This window comes from Manis pentadactyla, chromosome 2, assembly GCF_030020395.1.
Source record: "Manis pentadactyla isolate mManPen7 chromosome 2, mManPen7.hap1, whole genome shotgun sequence".
Taxonomy (NCBI): domain Eukaryota; kingdom Metazoa; phylum Chordata; class Mammalia; order Pholidota; family Manidae; genus Manis; species Manis pentadactyla.
In genome coordinates this window covers 70,096,859-70,111,124 of record NC_080020.1, presented here as the reverse complement: position 1 = coordinate 70,111,124, position 14,266 = coordinate 70,096,859, and the positions used below count along the sequence as shown (strand labels likewise).

Genomic DNA, 14,266 nt, shown 5'->3' with positions numbered 1-14,266 from the left:
GGCACTGTCCTGTGAGCTGGAAGATGCAAAGATATAAAGGACATAATCCAGTGGGGGAGTCAGAAGTTTCAAAAGAGAATCCTCATGTTTCCATGGGTAGCAGGAGTGATACCTGAGTTGGTATTTATAGGAAGAATGGAGGATGGAGGCAGCCAGATGATGGAGGTAGGGAATGAGAAGAGCATCCCAGGCACGTGTGGAAATAGTAGTGAGATATGAAGCTGGAGAGCAGGCAGGGGTCAGGCAGATCGTTTGGGGAAGGCAGGGCTTCCCATGGTGAGACAGGAAGAGATTCAAGAGAAGCAGAAGAGCTCTGGAAAGAAGCAGCAGATCAGAAGATGAGATATGCAAGTGCTGTGTCAGGAAAGCGGAGAGAGGAAGTGGGGTTTCAACAGCAGCCTTTAACAGAGAGAGGGTGCCGAAGACAGAGATCCAGAAGACGGAGGGTTTGGCTGGAAGAATGTTGTTAGTGGGCTTCTGCTTCCATCTCCAAAGAGGTTAAGACCATCTTCCTACAGCTACAAGCGCTGCAGAATCACCTTACCTATGTCTCAGACAGAAAGATAGCTGAGCTGCCTAGCAACTGGTTTTTCACTTTCCTTGTTCGCAGTCTAGTGGCAGAGAGGGAGGAGCTGGGAGCTGTAATCTCTGGTGATTCAGACCAGCAGCACGCCCTGCGACCACATCCCCTTTCTGCCTTTGTGTGTGAAAGGCAGAGGACAAGCCCCGGAGAGTGTACATAACCTCTGTGCCGTAGAGAGGAAAAGAACAAGGTGTTACTCTGACACAGTGTTACATTTTAAAAATTATTCTGAGTTGCAAAAAACAAAGTGAATAGTGGAGCTTCCTCAAAAACAGATTCTGAGCTCTATCTGTAATGAACAGCCAGCCGTGTGGGATTCTTGTGTGGATCTGTTTTGGCACTGGGTTATGTAATTATTTATATCGTGGGATCAGAGCTGAGTCAGTCAGCGCCAGTGTCTTCCAGGTGCCGATAGGACGCAGGTATTGTCCGTGCGGTCTGTCTGCTCAGATCTCTGCCCACACTGAGTCTCAGCTGAAGGATCTACCAGATTTAGTACATGTGGGCCTGGAGGTTGTTTTCTAACAGCAAATCCTACCCTCCTTGTTGAAAAATCCTAATAATCTGCCCTATATTTTTTTTAGTTGTAGTAAGCTCCTAACTGGGAAATACTGTTCTTGGGAGTATTTATACCTGTCAACCATGTAGAAACAGGAAAAAAGATTGAAAGCCCAAACTTGTGTCCAGAAATTAATTTTCACTTATAAAAACTGCTGAAAGAAATTCAAAATATAATTTTATAATTTTTAGATATTAATATTTATTCTATAGCTCACTTGTTACTAATACAATAGAAATAAATCTGTGTTAGCTTAATGTGACTTGACCCTTAATTCACTGCACTAAGAGTTGGGAGTTATGTGTTCTTTTCCTGCTGTAGGTGCTGGTCTCAGTGTCAGTGACAATGAATCTGGTCAAGGCAGCCAGGAGGGCGGTACCTTGACTGACTCCCAGATCGTAGAACTCCGGAGGATACCCATCGCCGACACCCACCTCTAGCCCCTCAGTAACCATCAGAATGAGGATACTTTCATATTTGTATTGGTTTTGTGCTAACATTTCATAAGTAGATACAGCCACATAAACAGAAATATATGGATTGTACTGGATGATTAACCCAGAAGTGACTGTTGTTTTTGCAATCTTAAATTACTTACATCTTCGTGAAACCTAACAGCTTACTGCTATAATGAAAGACTGGATTGATTTCTGTCAGTTAATAGGATGCACATATTCCATAGTTGTTTTTTAGTCATCCTACATGGCTAACATTGTTTAATAAAAGTAATAACAATCAATAAAAACAATAGAATCCTTTTGGCATCACCCGGCTCATTATTTATGAAGAAATGGTGTGCATGAGCGAAGAAACAAACCCTATCTTAGATGATGTCAAGCACCCTGTTCCAGCATTGATACAGGTGATCCAGATTCAAGACTAAACAACATCTAAAAAGTGTTCTTTCCTTAAACCGTAAAATTTGTTGTCTGTTAATGATTCTGCACCTAAGGATTGATAGGGTTACTGTATTTTTCATAGTCTTTCATCAAAAGTATGTATTTCTGCTCATGATAAAATTGGGGATCTGAACATTTTCCAGAATAAATGTTCTGTTCCCAGTTAAAAATAACTCCATCAAGCATTTTAGCACAGCTTAAAAGAGGAGGATTCAAACAGTACAGTTTGTTTGGGAGAAATGTTTTCTGGTTTGGATTTTCCAGCCTTCCTTTGTCTTGGAATGAGAAATCTGAAAGTCTATCCCAGAACAAACACTATTGTGTTCGTGATGATTTCATTGACTATGGTTCCAAAAGAATCATTAGGAACAGAATACGTTTGTCCTAAGGAACTCTTTCTGACCTTTTATTTTGGAGTTCTTAAGTACTTTTGAGAAAATCAGTATGATCTCAAGAAAAAAGTAAAATTAAAAAAAATTTTGTTCTGTTAATAATTTCCTTTAGAGACATAATTAAAACATCAGTGCTCTATCATCATTGTTACAAGTGGATTTATTTTTTATAAAACCTGAGGTGGCATTATTTATCTTGATAAATTATAAAATGACTCCTCTTCCTGTTCCCCAACTCTCATCGCCTCCCTCTTAGATTGAGTTTGATCAGTGGATTGTCTTTGTAGATAGAAAACAAAAGCTACAATGACAAAAAAGCCAACAGCATGAAAGACAAAGGCTGCATCATTGAGGAGTTATAATCCTTTTTCAGAACGTTAGCAACTGTGATAATAAGATCGAGTTTACTTTAAGTGAAAGAGATTGGTTGTCTTTTTCAACCTACAGCATTGCATTGCAGTCTGTTCTATGATAGGGTAGAAGCAAAGGATGAAATTGGTTATAATATTTAAAATTAGAGATGAAAACAATGAAATGAGTAAGCATTCTAAATTGTTAATAGGTTTTAATGAATGTGTGGCATAGGTCATCATTACAGAAATGTGAACTTTCATTGTGTGGAATCCATGAATTATAATCATTGTAACATTTTGCAGATGACTAGATTCTTATTTGTCACTTAAAGCAAATTCAATCTTATTACCATCATTTCTAATGTTCCTAAAAGGATTATAGCCTCACCAATGATGAATTCCCCAACAACATGAATTGTCAATTGCTACTTTCATTTCTACATGTCAGATTTTAGGGAAATCTGGCCAAAAACATGATCAATCAAGGACATCTTTCTTCTGGTTACTGGATTTCTATTACTGTCAGAAACACCCTCTTGATAAGGAATCAAAGGGCCACCTGCCACTGTTCAGCATGATTTTGAATATGGGAAGAGCTCTAGAAGCAGCAGTGCTAAAACAAATAAGCTTCATATTCAAACAGCAGCAATATTTTGTGGTCCTGTTTCCTCCATATGTAGAATAAATGGGACATCTGCCAGGGAATTACAGTACTATGTAGGAAGAAGCAAATCAGACCAAATTCTTCAAAATGAAAACAGGAAGGCTGGGACTATAACACTACAACTGTTGTCCTTCTTTTTTCAGAAAATCTGATCCTCTTTTTCTCCAAGACATTTTTTTAAACAGCTTGATTAAGATATATTCATATTCCATGCAACTCACCCATTTAAAGTGTGATTCAGCAGTACTGGGTATATGAAACCATTGGGGTTTTTTCTTTTAATTGTGGTAAAATGTATGTAACATAAAATTTGCTATTTTAGCCACTCTTGTGTATTTTTAAACTGGCATCAAGTACATTCAGAGTGTGCAGCCATCACCTCTATTTCTAAAACTTTTTAATCACCCCAAAGAGAAACACTTTATTCCCATCTCCACGACATGTTCTTTCCTCTGTCAGTAGACACTGTCCCTGCTTCTGTATTTTTGTGATTTTTAAACTTGTGTTTCTTTCTGTTCTAGGTTTTTTTTCAACTGTCATTTCTTAGACTGTTGAAAAAAAAGGGATTTCCTAATTTGGAAGCAAGTGCAGACAGGTATGTCATCGAGGTGCAGGCAGCAGTGGGGTTGGTTGGATCCCTAAGGTGGGAAACCAGGCAAATGAAAATCTTAGTAAGTAAAAGACAGGAACTTTAGCTTTGAGTTGATATTCAAACTCTGAGGTGTTCTAGAGTTTAATCAATACTTTCTGTATCTGTCAAATCTGACCAGAGAGATTTAAACACATAATTGGGATGTAAGTGGAAAAAAAAAATACCGTTCAGGAAAATCACTCCCAAAAATTTCATCTTGTATTTACCAGTGCTTAAGATCCCCCTTGAGTTAAGCCTTACGCCCCTAGGCAGATCTGTGTGAGCATAGGTCTCAATCAGATAAGTGGTGTTGACCTTTTCAAAGCTGCCTATCGATTGCCAGAGTGGATCTCCTCTACACAGCCTGACTTTGGTGGAAACAAAGCAGCAAGCGCATTCCTGTCCGTGTTTCATATTGCCATTTAATTGTTAATGGCAGGGATCCTGTCTCCCCCGATTCTTCTCTAGCAGGATGTAAGCCAAAGGACCATACTCTCCGTAAGTGGCATTTGAAGAATGGACCAAGCCACTGAGGCCAGGGATTCCAGTATCTCAAATCTCTAATGAAATAAAGTACAACTCAGATGAGTAACATTCTTATTGGTAAGATTTAGTTGGTACACTGAAGTTATTCTTATCTAATGCATTTCTTCTAACCAAACTTTTATCCCATAAAAATAATTTCAACACTATAGTGGGTCAACTAACCTTTACAAAGATTCAGGAAACCCCAGATTTTTTATGTAACTATAACACATGCTAGCTGGTACATACAATGAATGCATACACACTATTCCTATGGAAATGTTGTATTGCAGTCTGTAACTATTACTATTCAAATCACCTTGACAAGTTCAGCAACCCCCTTAATTAGAAATTTACTACACTGGAGATAAAAGTTTAACAAGAAATATATTTAAAACAACCAAGATATTCACTTAACACTTCAGTATCGCTGATTTATGGTTAACAAACATTTTGTCCTTAAGTAAATTACATGGTTTCAGGAGAAGAAGCAACTGGAAAATAACTCTGTTTCCTGTTATGTTTCCCCGTGACACTGGGATGTGGTTATCAAGTACTGTTGCCACGGTCTCTGGGAGTGCTTTGGATGCTTCAGCTCAGTTCCCTGCCTGGCCTGGACACAAGAGCTGGGCCTAACTGTTTTGACTGTGCTCTGAGCACAAGATTAAAGTTAATTCCCTAGAAATGATTCAGCTCAAAAGAAATTGTTAGCACTTTCAGGACATGAAATAATGTTTTAGTCCTGAGAAAAAACATAAGTAATCACTCTTTTCTAATTGAGTAAGAGGATTCCAATTTAAGCAGGGTAAACCATTCTCTATGCCTGTGATCAGCCTAGAAATTTGGTTTTATTCTTTAAATTTAGGAATGTACTGATAGCATTTGTTTTCTACCATGAATGAAGGAAAGAGACAGTGCAAGCCACTTCAGCATCACTCATTTTGGGTTCAGAGTATGATAACATTCATTTCAAAGGTAAGGGTGTATACTTGTGTGTGTGTCAGAAATAGAGATGGGATAAATGAATTCTTGGAATTCAGAGAAAGAAAAGCAAGGACAATCGTGATAATAATTTCCATTACCTTTTACAATGCATGATTTAAAGATATTTTGAAAAGCTGATTAATGAATTGTATGAAACTGTCCATCATCCTGCCCTATAGTATATGTCCTTACATCAAAATCATTTTGAAGACTTTTGCCACATTTCAAGAGGGAAGTAAGCAATCATTTAATAAAAGAGCTGAAAGAGTAGTGAGAACAGTAAGACAATTAGAAAGGTGCCCAAGAGCTATCAGAGGCGTTGTGGTTCCTTTCCTGAATATTCTCTCCTATCAAATAATACACAGGTATTGTATAGTAAATGGGATGTAGTTAATGGATGGTTTCCTCTTTTAAAAGATCATCCTATAGGCCCATGCATATGGTCATAGAGTGCAGAATTTACTTTCTTTTTTTAAAGGCCTCATGGTATCCCATTATATGTGTATGCCACACAATCTTTAGCCACTCATCTTTCAATGGGTATTTGGGTTGTTCCCATATCATGGCTGTTGCAAATAAAGCTCCATTGGATGTGGGTGTGCTAATATCTCTGAGATACTGATTTCAGTTCTGTTGGGTAAATACCAAGAAGTGAGATGGCTTGGTCTTATGATAGTTCTATTTTTAATTTTTTTGAGGGAACCTCTGTACTGTTTTCCACAGTGTCGTGTTATTTTGCATTCCCACCAACAGTGTGCAAGAGTTACACATCCTCACTAATACTTGTTGTCTTTTGGTATTTTCTAAGAGCCATCCTGACACGCGTGAGGTGACATCTTGTTGTAGTTTTGATTTGCATTTTCCTGATGATAGGTGATGTTGAACATTTTTTCATATACCTGTGACCATTTTATGTCTTATGTGGAGAAATGCCTATTCAAGTCCTTAGGCCCTTTTAAAAATTTTATCAGGTTTTTTTAAACTATTGAGTTTTAAGAGTTCCTTGTATTTTGGAGATTAACCTCTTATCACATATATGGTTTGTGAATATTTTCTCCCGATTCCACAGGTTGCCTTTTCACCCTTCTGATAAGTATGCCAGTGACAGAAAGATAAATCTGCATGATTCCACTTTGTAAGGTATCTAAAATAGTCAAATTCACATAATCAAAGAATGGAATGGTGCTTTCCTGGGGCTGAGGGAAAGGTGAAATGGAAAGTTAACTAATCAGTGGGCATTAAGTTTCAGTTAAGCAAGATAAGTTCTAGAGATCTGCTGTACACTATTGTATCTATAGTCAACAGTACTTTATTGTACACTTAAAATTTTGTTAAAAGGGTAGCTCTCATGTTAAATGTTCTTACCACAGTAACATAAAAAAAATTTGTGAATTTCCTGACAGAGCTCCTTGATCACAATTATTCACTGTAAGTGCTGGCATTGAATGGAGAAGGAAGTTCAGTATTTTAAATGTTTTCCAATCTCTTCTGGAACTCCTACTGGAAACCTCTCACGGAACTTCTAATGATACCTGCAGAACCCCAATTAGGAAACCCATACTAGACCCTAAGCTCATGAAGAGTGGGAACTACATCATACTTGTTTTCATATTCTAAGCACCTACCACAATGCCTGGAGCAAAACTGATGCCCAATAAATATTTGCTTATATTGAAAAAGAACTCATCTTTATCCTGATATTTAAATAAGAGTATAATTAATTTATCTTTTATAGATTTAATTACAGATGTTTTACCTTTAAAAATCCAAATGAATAGTAGTTATTGAACATGTCAGATGCCATATCATCTTCATGTTATTAAACAGTTTTCATTTACAAAGCTATAAATTGTTGAATTATATCTAATTCATTCTGCTTCCTAGTTATCCAAGGAGTCTTGAAAACTACTGAAGACCTGTGATAAACTTGTTTTCATTTTGGCAGTAGTCTACATAACAAGTTTCAAACTAAGGTAGTTTTTTAAGGATTACTGGGCAAGGGGGTAGGTAAAACGAAGAGCAAATAGACAACAAGAGATGATATTTTCTCTTTATATCTCATTATTATTCCATGGCCTGTTAGTCATAAGGGCATTGTGTGTGGAAAATTACATATTCATGAATATTTTGTAACCAAAGGGTTTATAATCTACAATTTCTGTCATACTTAAATGTGGTTCCACAGTAGGATGTCAAAGAAGTGTGTATTTGTCATTTCATAGTTGATTGATTATGTCTGTACTAAATACATTTGAAATAACAGTCTATATTATAACACTCAAACCTAGATAATATGTCATTTCTAATCTTAGTGAGCCAAGGAAATAAGACTGTAATCTGAAGCTAAGATAACAGTATCCAAGGTTCTGAAGAATATACTCTCATCTTCATAACTGAGCAATGCCTCCATCCCATGCTTTCAGGAAGTAATCACTGATAAGAGTCAAGACCTTCCCTTATCTAGCTACATTGTTATTTCTCAACGTAACACAAAGGCTATGAATCAAAAGTCATTGCTTCTTCCTAATTGCCAAGATAAAAGATTGAACTGTGGAAAGTGACTTTCTTTCTGGCAAAGGACACAATATATGTTTGAAAAAAGCAACTAATTTTTAAAAAAATAAACATTTTAAAGTTGCTGAAACCAAAATTTGATAAATTGCTTAAAATCACAATTTGCCATTGTAAGAGAGTATAGCGTATACAACGGAATTGCCAGATTGGAGGGCTGAACAAGAAGATGAACAGATTTTATTTTAATTTATCTTTGGACCAGGTATTTTAAAACTGTGCGAACTAGAACAGTATAGAATATCTTGAAAGAGCAAAAACATTTGTTTAATCCTACAAAATCTCCCTATTTTTCTTATTAAAGCTTATCAGTTTTCATTCTATATGGGAAAATCTTACTATGCATAAGGATTCTGATAAAAGATTAACTTACACTGAGATGAAGTGCATCTGTCTGCTCACCAAAAAGAAAAAAGAAATGTCAAAAAAATGAAGATGGGTGATGTTTAGCCAGTTCTCAGAGCCTAAGTCAGCACCTTATAATGATTTAGCTGCTGAAGATGGTATGTAGACTCAGGTGCTAAGGCATGGATTAGAGGCTACACAGAGCCAGATGGGGAAAGGGGGGTGATGAAAAATATGTCCCTCTTTGTATTTTTATCTTGTTACCAGGGTTTAAGACCAATAGCAGCTCTAAAATGTTTTATTAACTTCTTAACCCAGAGATGTTGATGCAGATGGAATAGCCACTGGAGCTGAGGCTCAGAGTATTCAGTCACTAAATTCTTCATGGAGAATAAGGTCCTCTGAGTCCAGAGAACAGTTGAGTCTGGAGGTCTGCAGCACAGAATGAGACTCTCCTGTCTAGCCCCGCTCAGTCCCCCGCCGTGCCACCACCTGCTTTCCTGCTTCAGGTGCTTGGCATGTGCCAGCCTGGGGAAATCCCCCTTCTGAGCACTGCTCCTGGGCAGAACCAAAATGATCAGCATATTTTCACCCCTCAGACATGTTTTTTTATATACATCCCTTCTACTTTGTAGCTGGACATAGGAATACATTTTTCTTCACACAATACCCACCTATATCCACCCCATCAGGTGCTGAGATATGAGTTATATATTCAATACTGGACTTTTAGAAAGTCATTTAATAAATACCAGTTCTGTCCTGCCTTTAGAGAAGTGGAGAACAGTTGGTATTTTCTACCTTCTAGTGTTTTCACCATTTTCAGCAAAGATGAGGTAGAAAACACTCAACTGTAAGTATTCTCAATGCAACTTAAATTTGTGGCAAAGACGGGATTTTTTTTTTTTTGTATATGGGTAAATTATTTTGATATAAGATAGAGGCGAGGGGCAGAAGGGGATGAACGTTTTTGCTCTCTCCTCAACTCAGAAAGATTTTGTGATTCTTTTTCTGGAATAAACACAAACCTAAAAATTTTAGTCTGAAGTAGCTGTTAGAGGTTAGTAACAAGATAACAAGTCCAAACAATTATCCATGGTAGGTTCAAGAATATTTTATTTACACAGTAATCAGTTCCTTTTGATATTCAGACTCATAAACCGCCTGCCGATAGTGAAGAAACTCTATAGAGGAAAGTACTTTTCTGAATATAAAACAAAGGAATTTACACAAATAAATACAACCAATTCTGGACTCTACAACTAAAGGAAAATGTATAGAACATATACTGGATGTTCATAATAGGCCTTATATTAAGAGCAAATAATAAAAGGAATTCTAATCAGGTGGAAAAATTACTTCCTGAAGGGTCATAAGTAGATGGAACTATTAGAAATAAAGTAGGAATTGAACATGCTTTAAAGACAAGAGATAAACTAGATTTCTTCTGCAACACAAACATTGAAGTCAAGTAGTAAAGGACACGGGCACTGGAAAACACTTGTCAATTTTGGAACATAAAAGATTTACTAAGAGATTGGAAACTCTAGATTAATGTCTGCCTATTTTACTTACAGGTTATCTTACTAAGACAGAATTATTTACTAAATGATTACTCTGGAAACCTTCCTTTGCAAACACCCAACATTTTCTAAAACTCTATTACAATTAGTATGCCATGATTCCATGTAAGTGAACTCAGATGCTGCTTCATTTTTACAGTGAGATTTGCTTGTATTTTCTATTAACAAAACACATATGACTACATACTTTACTTGGTTTTTTGATGCTGTACTTGAGATTATAAACTCCTATTTCATCCAACCAATAGAAGTCTATAGTCAACGTTCAGTGGATTTTGTATTTTTCTCAAATACTATTTTTAGAATACAAGGTTGTCCATCCAGCATAAGATGCCTTTAGTCTTCAATATTTAAACTATTTGACCAGTTTTGTTCCTGGAGAACAAACTTTCTTCACAGGATTTAGACTGTAATAAATAATACTGTGACCACAATTTAGAAACCCTCTACAGATGACAAGCCTTTTAACCTCAGTGATTTGTACTTCTCTTTGCATTCACACCTTCACCTAAGCATAGTTGAAGACTTAGAACTTCAGTGTGGAAAAATGCCAATTAGAACTATAATAAATTTCATGCATTTCATCATCTTGATTCCAGTTGTCATGTGATATATAACCTGTAGAACTCAAGGCCCTGTATGGCTCTTAGAATAAACAATAGTTGCTTTCTGTTTTCAGACTGAATTGTGTAACATGAAGCAGTGACGGGAACTGCTCACACTCTGCCTGCTTCAAGGCAAAGTAAAAATTCAGCTCAGCCTGTCATCACACACTTTTAAGTGACTTATATGAGCCTTCTTTATAAATAGATTTTGAGAGTGCCAAGGTTTCCAATGAAACAGGAAACCATTAAAATGGTTTACCAGGTATCATTTTCAGTATGGGAAGAACAGAAAGACCACTGATTCTCCTCAGGCAATAACTGACCCTTCAAAGACTGTAAAAGAGTCGTAAACAGTGGCCCAAACTATTAAATTCATTACCAAATACGTAGACTTTTTAAAATATTTCTTCTGCAGTGACCCCCTGATGGCAGTACACATGACTGTGGTATACAAAGAAGTGCACATGATAAAAGAAGTAATAAGCCTCCTTTTGATGATGAGTTAGAGTTCACAGGCCTGCCTGATAACTCTAAAGCTTCATTTCAAAGAAGAGAATATCATCTGTTTTAAAGAAACATGTAACAGTGGTAAGATTAGATGTTTACACAGTTAAATACACCCTTCTGTGGTACAAATTTTTTAGAGAATGAAATGAATGTAGGAAGACAGTCACTTGAGAGAAAGTATTTTTACAGTTAAAAATATTAATAAAGGAGATGATTTCTATAATACAACTCAAAGTTTAAAGCTAACAAAAATATGTATAATTTAATTTTACATATTTATATATGTAAATACATAATATAAATACAGTTATGTATATAAAAATTTAACACATAATGTAAATATATATACATCTTCATATACATACAAATGCATACATATATATAAATACACATGTACACATCTATATAACAAGTCCTTAATAGTGTTCAGATATCTTTGGCTTTTCTGTATTTTTCAAGTTTTCTACAAAGAACATGTCTTATCTTTGAAAGCATAAAAAGAAGTTGGTTGGAAGTTATTTAAGCCCTGAATTTAGCATGGGGGGTGGGTTTAAGGTGCCTATTTTTTTTCCTCAGTCAACTTCTAATGAAACAGCTACAGTTAGTGAGATTTTTTTATTTTTTAAGAACGTTTTTAGAAAAGTTTTAAGTTCACAACAAAACTGAGCAGAAGGTACAAAGATTTCCCATATAGACTCCCTGGCCCCCGCACATGCAGAATTAACCCCATTACCAACATAACTCATCAGATTAGTACATTTGTTACAAGTGATAAGCCTGTGTTGATACATCATCACCCAGAGTTTCCCTTTGGGCTCACTCTTGGTGGTGAACATTCTATGGGTTTGGACAAATGTATGATGACATAACCCATAATTATAAAATCATACAGAGATTTTCACTGCCCCCCAAATCCTCTGTGCTCTATTTATCCCTCCCGCACTGGCCCCTACTCCTGGCTGGTGAGGTGTTTGGAGTCTGAGGACCTTGGGCACTTTGTTGCTAGTGCAAAAGCCATGCTTTTATACTCTGCCCCATAGATGATCTTAGATAACCACAAGGAGTGACTGTCAGTGACCGCTGGAGGCCTCGGGACCACAGGAACTGCGGGTGCTAGAGCCTGTGGCATCTCTCCTTGTGAAATCTGAGACTTTCCCCTGGGCCTAAGGAAATCTACTTTGGGCATGGAAAAGAAGAGGGAGCCCTGGAGCCACAGGAAAGATCTCTCCCTGGCAGTTTATACAAGAAACAAAGGAGTGCTCACCCCCATTAACAGGCATCACAGTGTCAGATAAAGGCATCTACGTAGTGGCCACAGATGAATCATTCACTGATCAGTGAGCACTTCAGGTACTATTTCAGACTTCTGGATTTAGTCCATGTTCCAGAAAAAAACTACGCTATATTTCAAAGGAAGTTTTAGCTTTAAATTTTTACCCTTCAGATGTTTGGATATTTCAAATAATTACTCTGAAGCTGATCACTAAGTATTTCTTTTGTTGCATAGAAACTGACTTCTGAGTCACTGTACTTAAGAACTAAAAAGCAAAGGGAATCACTAGTTCTCTCCTGCCACTTTCTGTGGTCTCCCGGGCTCAGCACCCTTCATGTTTACCTGCACACAATCTAAACATTCTCCACACCCAGTGCCCACCCTCACAGCACCCTCCATTCAGCAACCTCAGGGGGTTCGTCTTTCCTGTTTCTCCCCATGGTAATTTGAAAAACATGTAGTGCACTTGAGAATTTTTTCAAAATTCTCTTCTAAAATGTATATTTAAGAACTTGATATTTGATTTCTGATTTGTCCCATATTTTCAAATAAATGATTTATTGTATTGCATTTACAGTTGTACAAATAGGTATCCTTGTAACTGTCAAAAACATATCAGTCTACTTTTACACAAATTGAGGCCCATTTAGAGGTGTCCTGCTCAGTTCTAAAATTAGATCAGTACATCCACAAAATGATTTCTATCTTGGGAGGCCCTCCATGCCCAATGCCATCTGTTTCTCTTGCGCCTCCTCCCCCCCTTTGAATATCCACTCGCTGAGTAATACTTTCTGCTTCTTTATTCCTTTATTCTCTTACTGCAACAAAATCAAACACAACATCAGAACCAAAGAGCTATTACATTGGTCAGGATAAGTGATACTAGCTACTGTAATAAACACCAATTTTCAGTGGCTTAACATAGTTTATTTCTTGTATGCAAAGTCCAGTATGCTTCTCCTCTAAGCAATGACCCAAAGAGGCTCAGCTCCTTCTGTCTGTGGTAGCATCATATTTTAGACCTTCTGCAGCATCTAGAGTCCATTTTTAGTAGGGTGGCCGGGGAAAGAGAGACAGAGAATGGAAGCTTTCATGGAATATGTTGTGATCAGATCTAGAAGCTCGCTGACCAGGACTCAGTCAGATGGCTCTACTGAGGAAATATGTTGAGCTGTGTACCATGAGGGAGCAGGTATAGGTGAACACCACCAGGCTCTACCACGTGGCGAGCCTCTTGATGCCCTCCACACTGTGAGCAGCCCTTATCCAGGGCATTGTTTTCATGCAAACATTCCTGCCACCCTTTTGCTCCCTCTGTCTTACCTCTGTGGTATCATCATTTTAACTCACCCAGAGCTACTCCCAGGATCTGAGAAAATAAGTGCCTGCCATCTACCTCACCACTCTACCTCAGGTTTCCAGTAGGAATCAAAAGCTTCCAAAGTTAGTATCGATCCCTCAGATCGCATTCCTTCAATGTTTGGGGAAAAAATGTGATAGAAAAAAGCTAACAATCATCACTGACTACCATAAGAAAACATGATTACTAAGTATAAGAAACAATAAAAATGACTACAGTGAAAATTCTACAGAAGACAGAAGTTATAATAAGAATCATCTTTCCTAAAAGACTAACACAATAATTTCTGATACTCTGGTACACGTTTAGAATCCTTCAAAATTCCCTGAGATGAAAAGATAACTCCTCTGTGCCAGAACAGACACAGCCCAGGGATAGACACTACCGGAAAGCCCCGGGAGCACGCCAGAGAACACGCTGCACGAGGAGGCG

The 14,266-nt window shown here is 37.3% G+C and overlaps 1 protein-coding gene across 1 annotated transcript in view; it reads left to right on the top strand.

Annotated features, from left to right (window-relative positions):
• The window catches only part of ADGRV1 (adhesion G protein-coupled receptor V1), a 487,139-nt gene extending 483,998 nt beyond the window's left edge, over positions 1–3,141 (top strand). Inside the window, exon 89 of the mRNA XM_036925534.2 lies at positions 1,464–3,141. Within this exon, the coding sequence (XP_036781429.2) occupies positions 1,464–1,582 (119 nt within the window). The 3' untranslated portion in view covers positions 1,583–3,141. The remainder of the gene's footprint in view (positions 1–1,463) is intronic.
• The last annotated feature ends 11,125 nt before the right edge of the window (positions 3,142–14,266 follow it).